The 15,735-nt window shown below is 48.0% G+C and overlaps 1 protein-coding gene across 1 annotated transcript in view; it reads right to left on the bottom strand.

The window, feature by feature from the left end:
* The window catches only part of LOC119444910 (cubilin), a 337,977-nt gene extending 328,853 nt beyond the window's left edge, over positions 1-9,124 (bottom strand). The window contains exon 1 of the mRNA XM_049662748.1: positions 8,893-9,124. Coding sequence (XP_049518705.1) covers positions 8,893-9,124 — 232 coding nt within the window. The remainder of the gene's footprint in view (positions 1-8,892) is intronic.
* Positions 9,125-15,735: the final 6,611 nt, after the last annotated feature.

Raw genomic sequence — 15,735 nt, 5'->3', positions numbered from 1 at the left:
CCTGGCGTCACAAAGCATGCAACCTGATCGATAGCTAAGGTTAGGCATTCTGGTGCAACAGGTCACTGACGTCGTTCGTAATCCCTATACTTATTACTGTTATTTGTTAACGCTATCAAATCCCTATAGTAAATAAACAGATGATGCAGAAAGACTTCCAGGCACGGAAGCATGTGGCACCGTGGACGCCTGATAGTCGCAGCTGGAACAGCCAAACTGAGCGTGACTCATCTATTTTCACACATTAAGCATCACCCGTGTGCTTCGCTGCTGTTTGAACTGCACGATTTTTAACGCCGCAGCGGCGCCGAGAGTCCGGTACTACAACTCCATCACCAATGCAGAGGAGGCGTACGTCTCTAGATTTAGTGCGCCCTACAGCGGAATAGCTTAAAGTACACGTAGGGGTCTCGTCAATCTCGTTGTTATTGTCATCATTATTATTATTGCTGTTGTAAACATATTAAACACCGCACATAAATTCCAGTTCACGCAGCCCAATTTGTTTAATGCTTTTCCTGGCCAGAAAGCAACGAGAACATTACTGCATTACCTGAAGCCGACAGGTGTCTGCGACCGTTCAGACTTGCTGCGCGTCTTCGTGTGGGTGAGCAACTAGTGCCATCTCTCTCTCTCTCTCTCTCTTTTCGCCCTTTTATACCCTTACACCAGTGCAGGATACAGCAAAGCGCACGTGCAGTCACGTTCATTATGAACTGCAACACGGTGGCCGTGGACAAAGGGGCCCCTAGATTGCAAGGCGGCGTCGATATCCCCCCAAAAAAGATAGTTTAATAAATACCCGTAATTGGAACGCTGTTTAATTTTTTTCTATGTCGGCGTGACCGTGCTGTCCTGCGGGCCCTCGGCCACGGGCGCACCGTGTTGCAGCGCACATGTTAAGCGGGACTGTACGTCTGGTTAACCTCCCTGTCTTTCCTTGCTTCTCTGTCTCTCTAAGGAACAGTGCGATATCTCAAAGGGAATACACTCTAAACACGGAAACCTTTTAAAAGGCAGATACACAAACGCTAATATTTTTACTCCTTTAACTCAAATGAAGTTAACCGACGCATGAATTTCAGTGTTTTCCTTTTCCGCTTTGTCTAGGGGTAGCAGTTGTTCTTAGTAAAATTTACAGGGGGCAAACATATGGATAAGTTGTCAGATTTAGGTGTCATGTCATACTACTGGTGTCGCAGCTTCACCCGTAGTATACACTCCAAAACACTTTACTTCGGCCGATAGAAACTTTAGGACTGACAAACAATATTGAAACTCACGCACCTGCTACCATTACGGTATACAGTAGCGCCCGTTATTTTCATATGTGAATACGTGCACATTTCTTAATGTTACCTTGTTTATAGTGCACGACGCAGCTGGCTGCAAGCAGACCGCATTTGCTGCGAAACAGGCACCTCCGTAGAGGAAGTGACAGGGCGCTTACCGGTAAAGGGGAGCGTGCACAGCCGCTCATTCAAATTTCTGGTGACGCCGCGGAGGAGAAATAGAGACAGATTGATGCACTATTTATAATTTGAGTCAAGCAAAACTACTACGCTATCCCCGGTCTGGGACAAAGTCTCTCTGGTCAAAGTATGGACGTTTATTGTTCGTCGTGTGGTTTCCCGGTGAAGGACTTTTTTATATAAAACCAGATAACTTTGCCTTTCGTGCAACAGATGGAGTTCAGTTTTCGCCTGCCGGAAACTGCCACAAGAAGTTCAAAGGCTCTCTGTATAAACGGCGCAGCCAAAGTACATCCCGGCGTAAAACAGCAGGCATACGTGCAGCCGATAACAAAGTTTGCAAAACCTGATTTGAGGGCTGCTACTATTTCTAAGCTCAAGGAAGACAGCCTCCAAACGTCACGCAATAACTAGCGGTGCTAGTGGCACGTTGTCCGCCATCCGTGTAGGATCGAAACCAAAATAATCTCATCTCTCATCACTGTCCTTGCGACCTATTTAGTGCTTCGGGAACGGCCCCTTCTTTATGCCGGTCAATTCAATGCACGTTATCGTTCGAGTTTTCCATGACAGGACATCCTCTCCGTTGATAGCGCGCATATATATGCATATCGTCAGTCGCGGAAAAGGACGAAATTGTTCGCGGAATCTGCCACAAGAGCACGCACCAATTACTAATACAAAAAAAAAAAACACTTTCAATCTCGGTCTCTTTGCGCGGAGGCAAAGCAAAGCAGGAGAGAAAAGAAGTGTGTTTCTGTATCAGGAGGCACACGCAAGACGAGGTCACGAGATACGCGTTTTTATAAGAGGACTCGGACACAAAAGCGACGCAAGAAGGCACGGCCGGGCAAGTGTACCGCAAGGCCGCGCGTGCATGATGGGAGAGCGGCCGTGCACGGGAGATAGCGCCCCGTCCCCAGCAGCGAGAGTCGTGCAGCCACGCAGGGCGACAAGGGCTGGAAACGGCGGCGGCGGCGGAGCGGAAGGACGCGATGCGCGACGACGCAGTCACGGTACGGCGATTACTGCGGCATTGAATACTAGCCGGGCAACCCCATGACGCGTATACGCTGCATGTAGCCGGCGCGGCCGCTTTCACTTGTCCGAAGCCGCGGCGTGCCACACACACGGCCGAAACCAGCGTCGGTTGTCCTCACCCGACGCGGCTGCTAGCTGCTCGGGATTGCCTTTTTCTTTTTTTTTTTTTTCTGTTGTATCCGGACGGTCACAGTGTGTGTGTGTGTGTGTGTGGGGGGGGGGGGGGGGGGGGGGGACTCTGAGGAGCAGCCTCAGTAGGTTCGGGGCAGAATTTATGAGCACGGACAAGGAGCTGTATAGGTAACAAAGGGCTGAGCGCTTGGGCGGGGGAGAAGACGTTTCGATAGGCACGTCCTTGCCGTAATCACCGAGGCAGTGTATACGGGGTTGCGTGGAGGTGGAAGCTGACGCGTTTGTGTCTGCTAACGAGTCGTCGCAAATGTCTTGGCGCAACTGCGGCCGGCTCCGCGTTCACCCATCAGTGGTGTAGCTGATTCCGACACGGTGCACGGCGTTGCACTTCTTTCCTTGCCTTGATCGCCAAGTCACGGCTAGACGACCGAAGGTTCGCCACTCGTAGTGCAAGGATGTGGCTGAACATACCGACTTCCAGACGCGTGCGGAACGCTTAATGAGCAATATGGGTTGTTCTTTGCCCGATTGCGGTTTTCATAACACCGTAGCTCGACGGATTGCATTTGACACCGGATTAGGCTCGGTAAACGCAGGGTTGATATGAGCTGCTCTACGTTCCCCCGCCTACGTAATGCCAAAAGGCTTAGAAGAAGAAGAAAAAAATAATAATATGCGAAGCAAGCTTCACTACACAGCTTTATTCCATAAAAAGTGTGTTTGAGGGGAATAGGTTTCCCATGTCGCCTTCACCGCAGAGAGTTCAGTGCTCCGAAAAACAACCATACGTACTAAGATTGCGAACTTTAACAAAATTAATTGTACAGAAATCATCGAAGATGTTTGTCGATGCAAGCGAATAGCCCGAGCGAACGAACGAGCGAGTGAACGAACGTTTTCCTTGCAGAGTCCGGCCGTCGGCCAACCACGAAAATAGACGAAAGAGCCAAACAAAGCTATTTACTTAAAAATTTAGGTGGGATTTCGATGGTGCTACATAGTTCCGAGAATTCGATCCCATGTAATTGAAGCTTAGAGCTAGTGTGCGATGGCTATATGGCACGCAGACCGACCGCGTCTTCGTTTGTAAGGAGTACAACTGGAGGAAAACTCAACTGCTGTGTTCGTGTTTTGTAACGACACTCTGGGGCTTTTCAACATGATGACCGGACAGCGTGAAAGATACAAGAACTGCATAGGCAGGAGGAGAGCTGCTCTTCTCCGCTGTTTTCTGCCGTTCACACTGTTCAGTAAACATGTTCAAGTATTCTCAGCATCGCCTTCAACTTTCCGAGTATTGTCTCATACAGAACGCTTATTTTCTTCTGTCGCGTTAGAGTGGCCGATCGCCAGGAACACTGCGGGTACCGCAGCACGTCAGTCAATAAGGAAAAGTGATAAAAGACTGCATCGTGAAAGTAATTCTCAAATAGCCTGACAATCTCCCCAAGATCTCGACGCCATATATAATAACGTGATAATCACTCATTGTCTCTGTTAGAGCGGACCCGCCGTGGTTGCTCAGTGGCTATGGTGTTGGGCTGCTGAGCACGAGGTCGCGGGATTGAATCCCGGCCACGGCGGCCGCATTTCGATGGGGGCGAAATGCGAAAACACCCATGTACTTAGATTTAGGTGCACGTTAAAGAACCCGAGGTGGTCCAAATTTCCGGAGTCCCCCACTACGGCGTGCCTCATAATCAGAACTGCAGTAGAGCGGTTTCCATTCGTGCATGGTGATCAGCGCAAATACGAACGCAAAAAGAGACAGCACTAACAGCACTAACGCGCCCCTCCTGTTCCCATTTTCGTTGGTCAGTTCTGTTTGCGGTATCCAACATCAATGCCACCAGCTGGTCCGCTTTTATTACCCTGCCGCTTTACACGCCACTGTGGTTCAATGCCTATGGCGGTGTGCTGTTGAGGTCGTGGGTTCGATACCCGGTCGCCGCGGCCGAATGCGGAAATGCGTCATCCGGGCGGAATGCGGAAACGCTCGTGTACTCTGCTTTGGGTACACGTCACAGAACCCCAGGTGGTCAAAATTAATCGATGAGCCCCTCACTGTGGCGTATCTCATAATCCACTGTTATGTTTCGAGACGATAAGCCCGACAATTTAATTACTTTTACCCTGCTGCCTTCAGCGTGCATCGATGCAAGGATAATCTGACTCGCTCTTAAATTTCACTAATTTCTTACTTTTCACCTGAAGATCTATCCTAGATGTATGGCCAGGCAGACAATTCTAGTATCTATTGAAGAATACCTCTTTCTCTCTCTCTGATAAACTCTGACGTTTCCGGTGTACTATCAGTGTGTTACAGCCGCACTTGCCACAAATCCGCCTCTCAATATACGTAGTTGCAGTTGTGTAACAGCACGTGTCCGCTTCTCGCTTCCACCACCTGCGCGTAGGCAGCCATATGACTGGCTGGCTGGCTGGATGAATGGCCACACAAAGCGCTCTCAACGCTACGCAAGTAATTGCTGTCAAACGCTGCCAATTTGACAGCCACCGACATTGCAGGTCCATCGTCGAATGTCGCCGCACGCATCATTGACATTCTCAAACGGCACGCCGGACTACGGAGTTTGATTTTCGGCGACGCAATATCACGGCTTCCAGGGTGTGCACACGAGTTATTAGAGATAACGGTCAATTCTCGTCTTAGCGAGGGCACCCACGCTAGTAAAATTGAACCCAAACACCCATAAACATACTAATATAGGCCCCACTGCAGCAGTTTAAATGTTTTTTTTTTTGTTTTTGTTTTTTTTTTTTTTGGGGGGGGGGGGGTGAAGGGGTTAGCCTCAAAGAAAGCATACATTGATAGTATCCGTCTAAAGCATACTTTTATTTGGGGCATGAATATTTTCAGAAACATTGCCAGTTTAAGAGACTGCTTATAGTGTCCCTGTGCGTCATCACACGTGCCCTCAGTACTCATTGTCTCCCTCTTTTCCTCTTTCTATTCCCCTTTCTCTTACGCCCAGTGTAGGGTAGCAAACCGGACGCTCATCTGGTTGAACTTCCTTTCAATCTTGCAACTTCTTAACAATAGAGACAATAGAACAAAGACCAAAGTTATCTAAACTACTATATCAGAGCATTTGAAGCGGACAAAATTAATTGCATTCATCTGATGCATAACAACAATTTGCGAATAGGACCAGGGGCAGTATGTACAAAAACTTTCTTACGCTAAAACTGTTCGTAGATGCAGGTATATAAAAAGCTATGTCAATTCGGCCCCCGGGGCCGAATTCACAAAGCTTTTCGTACGTATGTGCTGCTTTTCATTAGTTTATCGCCTTCGCTAATGACATGTCTGGCATCCGGATTGGCTAAGATTCTTATGAAAAATTCTAGTGTAAGAAGTTTTTGTGAATTCTAGCCCCGCTCCTTCCAGTTGATAGCACATAGCCTTGTCTTTGAAATGTAACAAATTTCATTCAAATGTAGGTTGAGCGTTGCCCAACCGTTTCAGCTTTTCAGACACACTTGAAGAAAGAACTCGGCATTGGCCCCGAGGCTGAAGTTGCCTCTTAATATAGATAGCATTTCATCCATTTTTACTTCGTAGATTAACGCTGTGAGCTAAGAACCATACACAGTCGACAAAGTTCGTTAAAATCAATGCTTGAATGAAACGGTTTCATGAAACATGGAACAACTAGTTGAAAGCAAAGCGACAAGGTTTCCTTGAGCAACTAGGATGGTTTACTTTCAGGTTCTGCACGTTGCGAAGGCCAACTTTGTTATCGCCATCAATCATTCAAAAGATCAAACGTTCCTGGCCTACCGTAACAAACTAATTGGATCTTCGAGTTATCTTAGACTCCATGGCAGAGACCAGAAGTAATTTATGATAGCAACAGACGTTTGCTGCCATGCAAGCATACACCAGCTTCAATGGCAACAATTAAATCACATTGTCCTTTAACGTAAGAGTTGTTTTCTCTCAAAGTACATCTTGAAAGCTGCCGTAAACTACATTTGCTGCACTACCGGAGAGCTAAGAAATGACCAGTTGAAGGTGGCCACAATCAAGGTAGCTGATGCGGAGAATGCTTTTAACCGCAGATATCACGCAGTACGTGAGCTTAGGAGCAGGAAGCTGGCCAATAAATATTCGTATGCTAACTTATGGCATCAAGACAGCCACATCCGAGGCCCCCGCTATGCAATGAGCGATAAGAATAAAGTATTTAGAAGGGTTGTTTTTTCTTTTTTTTTTTTTTTCTTGCGAATAGCAACCATACGAAGAACCATTCTTCGTATCGTGTAGAGAACAGGTATTTCAGGCCCACACTAAGCGCGTGTATAAGACGTGATCGGAATGTTATATGTATATGCGCGTGCGGCCTCGCAACTAAACGGTGCCGGTTATGCATTTGTTTGTGCGTACACACAGACACAAATAGCTCGGCAGAGGTACACTTGCGCTTCGCATAGGTTAGTGCGCGCACTATGGCGTATAAACTCGGTAAGTCATAAAACTCACCAACCAGTTGTGCAAACACAGCACGCAAGGATGGCCGATTCCGTCGACGAGGCCAATGGCTTACTTACTTACACGGTCCTTACTATTGCATGACAAAGAGCCGTGAATATCTGTAGCCATGAAAGCCTGCTGGGGGACAGCACCGTGTACAGCCACAAACTTGCAAGCGCATGCATGCGTGTTAGTGCATAAATTTTCTTAGTTTCTATAAACGTTAGCCACTTCGTTACGTGTGTAATATAGCACGTAATCAAGTGACCACGACTCTCGAGTGGCAGCGCCGAGATTAAAGTATTAGCCTTCAGCTGCCGCTGCGCGCAGCACGCAACGATGTTTGAAGACAACCATCAGCAAGCTTTACTATAGTGGTAGAGGGGAAGGAAAAGGCTTACTGAGCAGCCCTCAGATGCTTTGAATGGAGGTTTCACGCCGCTTGTCAAGAAGTGCCCGCCTTGATTCTCAGTACACCGGTTGAGACGCTTTCCGCCGCTCGTGCCTTAAGTAGGTACTAAGTGGCGTTACCGAGGCACGAACACAGGTGTTCGCAACTTGTGGCTTACGCATGCAGTATTATTGCTCTCACGTATTCTTCTCACGTATAGAATAGCATCAAAACTCCGAACTTTGCAATATGAGTGAGAGAGATGGAACTTGACATGGGCGTGGATGATGTCATTACTTAATGCTTGCAAGCACAATCGTAATATCACGAGAGATATTGCGACTGTCTTGGCGAAAACAAAGGAGTAAAAAGAAAGCGAAAGACAGAGAGGTTAGAAGCGACAGGTAACCTTGTCCACGGAGGAAGTGGTAAAGGAATTGAAAGACAGAGAGACGAGGTAAAACATATATGTATAAATGGAGAAAAAAGAACACTTGAAAAAAAAGGGAACTGAAGCTGAAACGATGAATAACTGAAAATGCTTTGAACGCCTTGCTGCGTTTTTTGAGGACATGCAGGACTGAGTCGCAGATTTTATTGTGCGCCACATGGCAAAGGAAAAGAATATACCATCCCGTCTTTTATTCTTGTCGCCATTCATACAGGGAGCCTAAAACCATTAACGAGACCGGGAAGGAAAATTCGCCCCACAATCTAATCGGGACTGTTGAGCCACGTGCTATAAGCAATTAAAACGGATCTGTGCCTGCCATCGCTCTGGACAGGCGGGCCCCGTAATTGCAGTTGAAATCGACCGCTCAAGATTTGATCAGTACAGTTTCAATAGTTGACCTTTCCATTTGTGTCTTACCAGACCACGTTTTTTCTAATGCTTGACCACGTTCCACAACCGTGCAGTGTGCAGTGCTGAAGTACGCACGCAAGTACTGCGTAATGCTTTACTGATCCAGCGATGTGTTATCACCGGTAAGAATCCGTATTATGACAGCAACCTGCGTAGTCCGTATAACGAAAGCTGCTCATGCCCTGGACGGTAGGCTGCAAACTCGGGAAATCGCAAAGCTGGTCGCCTGTCACAGCAACCTACACTTATTCCCTGGGAAGCTGCACTTTCAGATCTTGAAGCCCAACTCCGGGTTATCCGACCACGAGCGCAAGACATAGCGCGCTTAGCAGCGGTCCTGGACTAAGGACGCCTCCCACAGAACCTCACCTCATTTCAATAAAAAAAGTTTCTCTCTCCTGCTCATACAGGCACTCCGGCTTTAGGAGAATGCAGTTAACAACGTACTTTCTTTTACTGCGTGTTTTCTCCGGGAATGCGCGGGAACGCTTACCTTGGTTCTTGAACCACGGTTCTGTTCGGTTAGGTGGCGGCAGCGGGAACGGAAGCAGCAGCCCAGGCGGGTCCGTGTCTCCGAGGCTCACCTCCAGGGTGGCCCTCCGTGTCGACATGGGTGTTGTCGTTTGGGACAGCCCGTCGTCCGATAGCGTCGAGGCTGCCGTCGTTGCGGAGGAAGCGCTACTGACCGTCTCTGTGGCTTCGCTCCCTTCGGTGACCTGAAACATGGGAGAATGAATGAATTGTGGGGTTTTACGTGTCAAAACCACGATCTCATTAAGAGGCACGCAGTAGTGGGGGACTGCGTGTTAATTTTGACCACCAGGGGATTTTTAACGGGCCCCTAATGCATGGGACACGGGCGTTTTTGCATTTTGCCCCCATCAAAATGCGGCCGCCGTGACCGGGATTTTATCCCGCGACCTCGTGCTTAGCAGCGAAACATCCCGCTAAGCCACCGCGCCAGGTAAACATAGGAGACCGAAGGTGCTATAGAGTGTGGGAACGGAAGACTCGTAACAAATAAACATTTATTCGTCGGGGCCACTAAGCTGATGTCGCGGCCATGATGTCGAGCTTCTTCTTTTGTCTTCGTCTTCGACGGAAGCTTGGAATTAAGCCCACGCCCGAGTGTGACCGAGTTCGCGTACGTAACTGTGATGAGCGAACAAAGATGCTCGGCCTACAAGAAACTAGGCTGTCTTAAAATGACCGGAACAGGATGAAACACTACACCGTGTAGGATGTGCTGCGGGAAGCAGTAATGAAATACTTTGGAAGAGTTATAAGCTGCTGCTGTAGGCCGCTAATCATTGTCGCGAATGTGCCACAATTTTTTTAATACGAATAGAACACGAATAGTACGTATCGAATAGTGGAACGCAGACGCATATACGTATTTACAGCAGGAATATTTATTTCTGTTCAATTAGGTACTGCGCCTGTGCTGACTAGTCTGAAAAAAAAAAGACACAACGAGCTGTCAGGGATAAACAATCAGCTTTAAACACAAGATCACTAATTGCCATTAAAAACCTGCACGAATAGCCTCTCAAGATCTGTAGTGCCTGGTTGCAAACAAGCTTTCCAAAAATTGACGGCTGCTGTATGAAATGGAGCTTTACAAAACGCAAAATAAATGGTTGCCAAAAATCAATCAGAAGTTCTGAAAAAACACTTTTAGTGTACTTAACGCGCCCTATAAAGTGCCCAAACGCGCCCTAACGCGTTGTGAGAGCGCGCGTTGGGACACGAATAATGAAAGGCTCGTATATCCCCTTAAGCAATGGATCATACCCCCGTAAACACGGCCTCCCCATTGCGATGAAAGAAGAGAAGGGAAATTCTACACTGGAATGATGAGCGGCAACGGAGCCATCTGTGGAAGAAGACGACGACGCACGAGCCATTGCTGATGTTGATAGTTAATCATAATGATGATGAGAAAGCTCTGACGGTTAACGGGCCCTTTCCTTAACTAAACTTATGCCCCTATAGCATATCTATCCTATACAGCTCTTAACTTGAACCATTACCTCCTTTTCGATGGGTTTCTATTATTCTCATGGTTTCGGAGACACCTCAACTTCCGGTTGCCTGAGGCCGACTTCCAGTGTGCTCCTTGAGAAACCTAATGTCGCTAGGTGCTAGCGCCATAAAAAAAAAAAAGAAAAAGAAAACGTACTCAAGGAGTTGTGTGGCGTCAACACATTTAAGATGACTTGTTTCAAGGAACACATCACTGGTCGTAGCGCATAGAATAAAAATGCTACATGACTAGACTGCCAAAATCACCAAACGACAGACTACAAGCAAAACTCGCAGTTTTTCATGTAGGCTTCCGCCACGACACCGTAAAAAAAAAACTTGCATTATCCATTTTGCTTCTGCATTCCTTGAAAACCTTTGCTGTTATTTCATTTCTGATAATATGAGATGTCTTAATTAGCAGACAGAGAAGAGCGACAACACTTTAACAATCGGTGGTTGCGAAATATTGCGTTAGTTTCGAATATTCGAAAATACAGAATAGTTCCTTCTTGAATGCGAATACAAATAGTAAATGGACTCGTCGTGGTTGCTTAGTGGCTTTGGTGTTCCGCCGCTAAGCACGATGATGCGGGGTCAAATCCCTGTTGCGGCGGCCGCCTTTCGATGGGGACGAAATGCAAAACGCCTGCGTACCGTGCACTGGAGGTGCACGTTAAAGAACCCGAGGTGGTCAAAAATTAATCTGGAGTTCGCCACTACAGCCTGCCTCCTAGTGAGATGTTGGTTTTAGCACGTAAATCCCAGAATTTAATTTAAATAACTACATAATCGTAATATTCAATTAGCGTTCAAAACTAACGCCCCTAAAAAGATTTAACGACGATTACGATGCTCCCTAATGCGAAATTTGAGTGAAGCTCTATACGTGTTTTCATTTCGCGATATATTGGCTGGCGCGGACAGTCTGTCTCGTGCGGCACATTGCACACGGAGCGAAGTGCGGCGCGAACGTCTCGCTAATCGGGAGATCGCGAGAGGCAGCGCGTGGGTGACGCGTGGGCGCGATTCACAGCAGTTTCACTTTGTTTCTATACAGGGTGTTTCAGCGAACACTTTCGAAAATTCTTAAAGGTTGCCTGTGGCCGATAGCACAATTCTAGTTCATGAGCTGGTCTACTCGAACTGGCGGACAATATTTGCTCAAGAAATTGAAATGCATCTCGAATAATTAACAAAAATTCACTAATTAAGTTTTCAACTATTACCTGATGGCCCATATTGCAATTTACAAATTGTAGCCGTGGAGTTCGCAAGGCGGATCCACTTGGGACGAATTCTTGGGATGACATCAGTTTCGAGAAATTAATTCTCGAACTTTGCGGAGAAATACGTTGGCGTTCCAGTTAGTTTCTTAACAAAACGTCGCTTTATGCATTGAAGCCCAAAATTAACTGGAACGCCAATGCATTTCTCTGCAAAGTTAGGGAAATAATATCTCGAAACTGGTGTCATCCTGAGAATTAATTCCAAATGAATCCGCCTTGCGAATTCCACGGCTACAATTTGTAAATTGCAATATGGACCATCAGGTAATTAGTTAAAAACTTAATTAGTGAATTTTTGTTGATTGGCCGATTATGCATTTCAATTTTTCGTGCAAGTAATGTCCGCCTCTTCGAGTAGACCAGCTCAATAACTAGAATCGGGCTATCTGCTACAGACAACCTCAAATAAATTTTGAAAGTGTTCGCTGAAACACCCTGTATATGTTATCGGTGGACGCGCTTGCCGCATGCCGTCGGTGAACAGACGACGGCACGCTACTCTGACGCCATCACGTCGCGGTCGTCGCCGCAGAGCCCGTCTTGCACGGCACTACGCTTTTTTTTCTCACACTTTCGCCATACCCTCCGCCTCCGCTTTGTGCCTCATGGTTCCCGCTGCACACTTCTCCAATTTCTTCCTCGCGCTCTCTTCGCTGTGGCCATCTATCATCCCCCGTTCCGCGTTCGCTCTTTCATCCTTCGCTGTGCTCGTTCGTAGGTTATGCCGAGAGATACCGACGCCGACGCTCAACGCAGGAACGTGCACCTAAGAGCTGCGCTCTAAAACATGGATCTACAGGCTTCACCTGAGCGACGTCAATGTCAATGCGGCAACATTAAACGACTCTATCATTCGATGATTACCTATTGCCATCCGCATGGTTTCTAGTGCGTCATGAAGATCTGCTACTCTGCCTGCTGCTGTCTACGTCTCCAACATCTACGACGCCACATATGCTTAATCGAAACACAAATGTACAACGAGTGTTTTGCGTGTGTTGCTCTCTCTTTAACACAGTACATGTAAACAACTGATATCGCTATGGAACTCCGAATACATTGACTATATCTACTATATCTATCACTATATAACTACGCACATATTACATGGACGTGTGCGAACCAGCGCAATTTCTTATTTACAGCCATTTCGACACAGCGCGGCGTGGAGGAGTGCATTGCGCATACCGGTGTACACGCCGCCCACCAGCGCAAGCGCCGCTGCTTCTCTTCCTGTCACGTGCCGATCTACGCCACACCCCTCCACCAGCTACCCTAACTCCGCTGCCCCTCCCTCTCCGCTCTGTTGATGTCAACCCACCGGTTGCTTCCCGGCGAAGACGGACCTCCGAACATCGCCAGAGGCCAAGTTTTAATATGCGTAACGCTATCGCATTAAAACCCTTCCCTGCGAGGGCACACATGCAATATTAGAGAGTTTAGATTAGAGAATTCAAGCGTTGGGGTCCCCTAGGGCTTGGGCAGGTCTGCGGTTGCGTACCCATGCAGGAAGGCGTTATAGTTTTGCGTTACCAAACGCAAGTCGCGCTTGGTTTTATTCAGGGGATGTGCCGGAATGCATGAATAATTAAAAATGAAGTTATAATGCAAAGTTAAATAAGATAAGCTTCTGAAGTCACACTCGCTCGCAGCGCCGCTAACATGCAGTCACATGTGGCGTTTGCATTTGCTAATATATAAAGCTAACCATGAAATTACAAATAAAAATACTTTTTTTATGAAAGATACTTATTTTCACGCCAAAGGTTCCAATGAAAGCGGAGCCGAAGCAATCCACATGGCTAGATATTTTTCCATTTGGTACGGCATATTCTACGCGGAAGTGCATTGTGACCGGATTCAGTGTGACCGGCGGTTCATCACCTTCACTTCCCGTAAGGCGAACTCTACCGCGAGATTGAAGAAAGGGACAGCGCTGGCGTGTTCGACACACATTGTTGTTTTCTGAGACCATGTCTTGGATACGCTCATGTCAGCTCACTTCCCGAAAATTATCGTTCATGGCGGGAGTATACAAGGCCTCTTTGGGGCAGCGATGTTATTTTCCGAGCCAGCCGCCCACGCGACCCAAGTACACGTTGGTTTCGGCGTGTGCGCAGTGCCGCAGCCCTTATTTCTTGGGCATGCAAGCTGTTTGCGGCCCCTAATCGAAAACTCTGTATTGATAGAATCTGCCCATTCACGCTACTGAGCACACGTACTGCCTATGGTACAATCCCGGGTACAACTCACACTGCCCAGTTTTGATGTGTACAAAATGTGACGCACACACACAAACACGCACGCACACACGCACACGCACACACACACACACACACACACACACACACATCAGGGTAGCGCGCCGGAACGTTTCCCGACTCGCATCACGAGCGGTCCTCGCATTTAATGGGGACAGACCGAGATGCGAGGGCTTTCACGTGCATCGCGTCTGAGAAGGGGGCTCTGAGGCGCTTGTAAGAACATCGTGGCCGGTACCTCTCTATCCAAACCAGGAACCGGGAGGATGTTGGTTGTCCTCCACCTTGTTATCGGAAGCCACCAGAATATCCGGTTAGAGCTGCCGTGATGTATGTTGGCGCGAAGCCGAGCAATTGGAACGGGCGCGTGCTCCCCTCATGGCGCTGGCCGCGGAGATCGGCGAGCGATGGCCCGATCGAAGCGCGTGGTTTGCGCCCAACCGCCCGTGACAAGGCGTCGTCGGCGCGAGAGGCGTGAGAAAGCCAAGGTCCCCGACGCCGCTCGGAGTCGTCGTCCATTTAGGGTCGCTTCCCTTCCGCGGTCCGTTGAACTTGGCCCCCGTTGTTGGCGCGGTGCGGCTCCTACCCGTCCCCCTTGAACGGCGCCGTTCGCGCGTCTCGTTAAATAGGGGACCAAAAAGAAGAAAAAAGTACTTCCGCTATAGGAGCCGAGTCTTCAAGTTTGTGCATTACTTACACGGCAGCGTGAAAAACGCGTGTTTACGTAGGCGGGCGCGGGCAAGACTTGTCATTCCTTGCCGCTGCGCGCTACTACGCGTCCGTCCCGCCACCTGGAGCGCTTAGGCGTTTAATATAACACACCTTCGCTCTTGCCACAACAGCTGGCTTTACTCTCAGTTGGTGAACGTTGTCATCGCTTCAACGGGACAGACGTGTGCGGCGTGGTGTCCCTGGCGCGCAAATTTTGAGTGGAACTTTGTACGGCTAAAAGAACTCACTTGTGAACGACAGATCTCGCTTTTTGATAGTAAAAGAATACGGCCGTTTAAGCATGTTGCTGTTATCGTAAGGTCTCCGTGCAGTGACCATTTCATCAACCCTCGGCTCCATGCCCAGCAAGACAACGCATTGGACGCTGAGAAGTTGCGATGGGCGTCACAAAGCAGTGAGTTTCTAAGACATCTGAAAAGGACGACCTATCCTGTTGCCTATGATGGAACTAGTGGTTTCCGATTTTTGCTCGGCATTTTCATCAGCTCTGCCAAAGAAATGTTATAAGATCGCGCAAAGCAAACAGACCATCACGAGACAATACAGAAGACAAACGGAATGTACGCGTATTGCTTTCCGCGCATGCATCTGGTATCAGTTGACCGTATCGGCGAGAATCGTCGTTTTTCACAGTGTCGCATGCGAAATAATAAGTTGTCGCGCAACACGAGTTTCATTACATAAGCATCCCATTCCCGTGCGTCGGCGTCACTTCAAGGTCACTCTCAGCTTCCGTATATTTAAATCGGACCACGTTCTTTCAAAGAAACAGTTGGACATAAGCTTCGCAGAACGCTACATATACACAGTTTGGGCAATGCAATATTGCGGGTCTGGGACAACGTAGGAAATCCACAGCACCAGAAATACACGACTTACGGCTAGAGGCCGTTTACGCGTCGACAAAACGTATCAAATGAAGACGAGGAAACAAGTGGCCTTAGTTTTCGAGACACGAGGAGAGGAGCGAGGGGACTGCGCCGGCCTCAGCTCGTCAGGTCTCCGTCAACATGGCAAATTACTTGTATC

The sequence above is a fragment of the Dermacentor silvarum genome, chromosome 1 (genome assembly GCF_013339745.2).
Source record: "Dermacentor silvarum isolate Dsil-2018 chromosome 1, BIME_Dsil_1.4, whole genome shotgun sequence".
Taxonomy (NCBI): Eukaryota; Metazoa; Arthropoda; class Arachnida; order Ixodida; family Ixodidae; genus Dermacentor; species Dermacentor silvarum.
The sequence above is the reverse complement of the archived record's forward strand: the minus strand, read 5'-3'. Positions and strand labels throughout refer to the sequence as shown.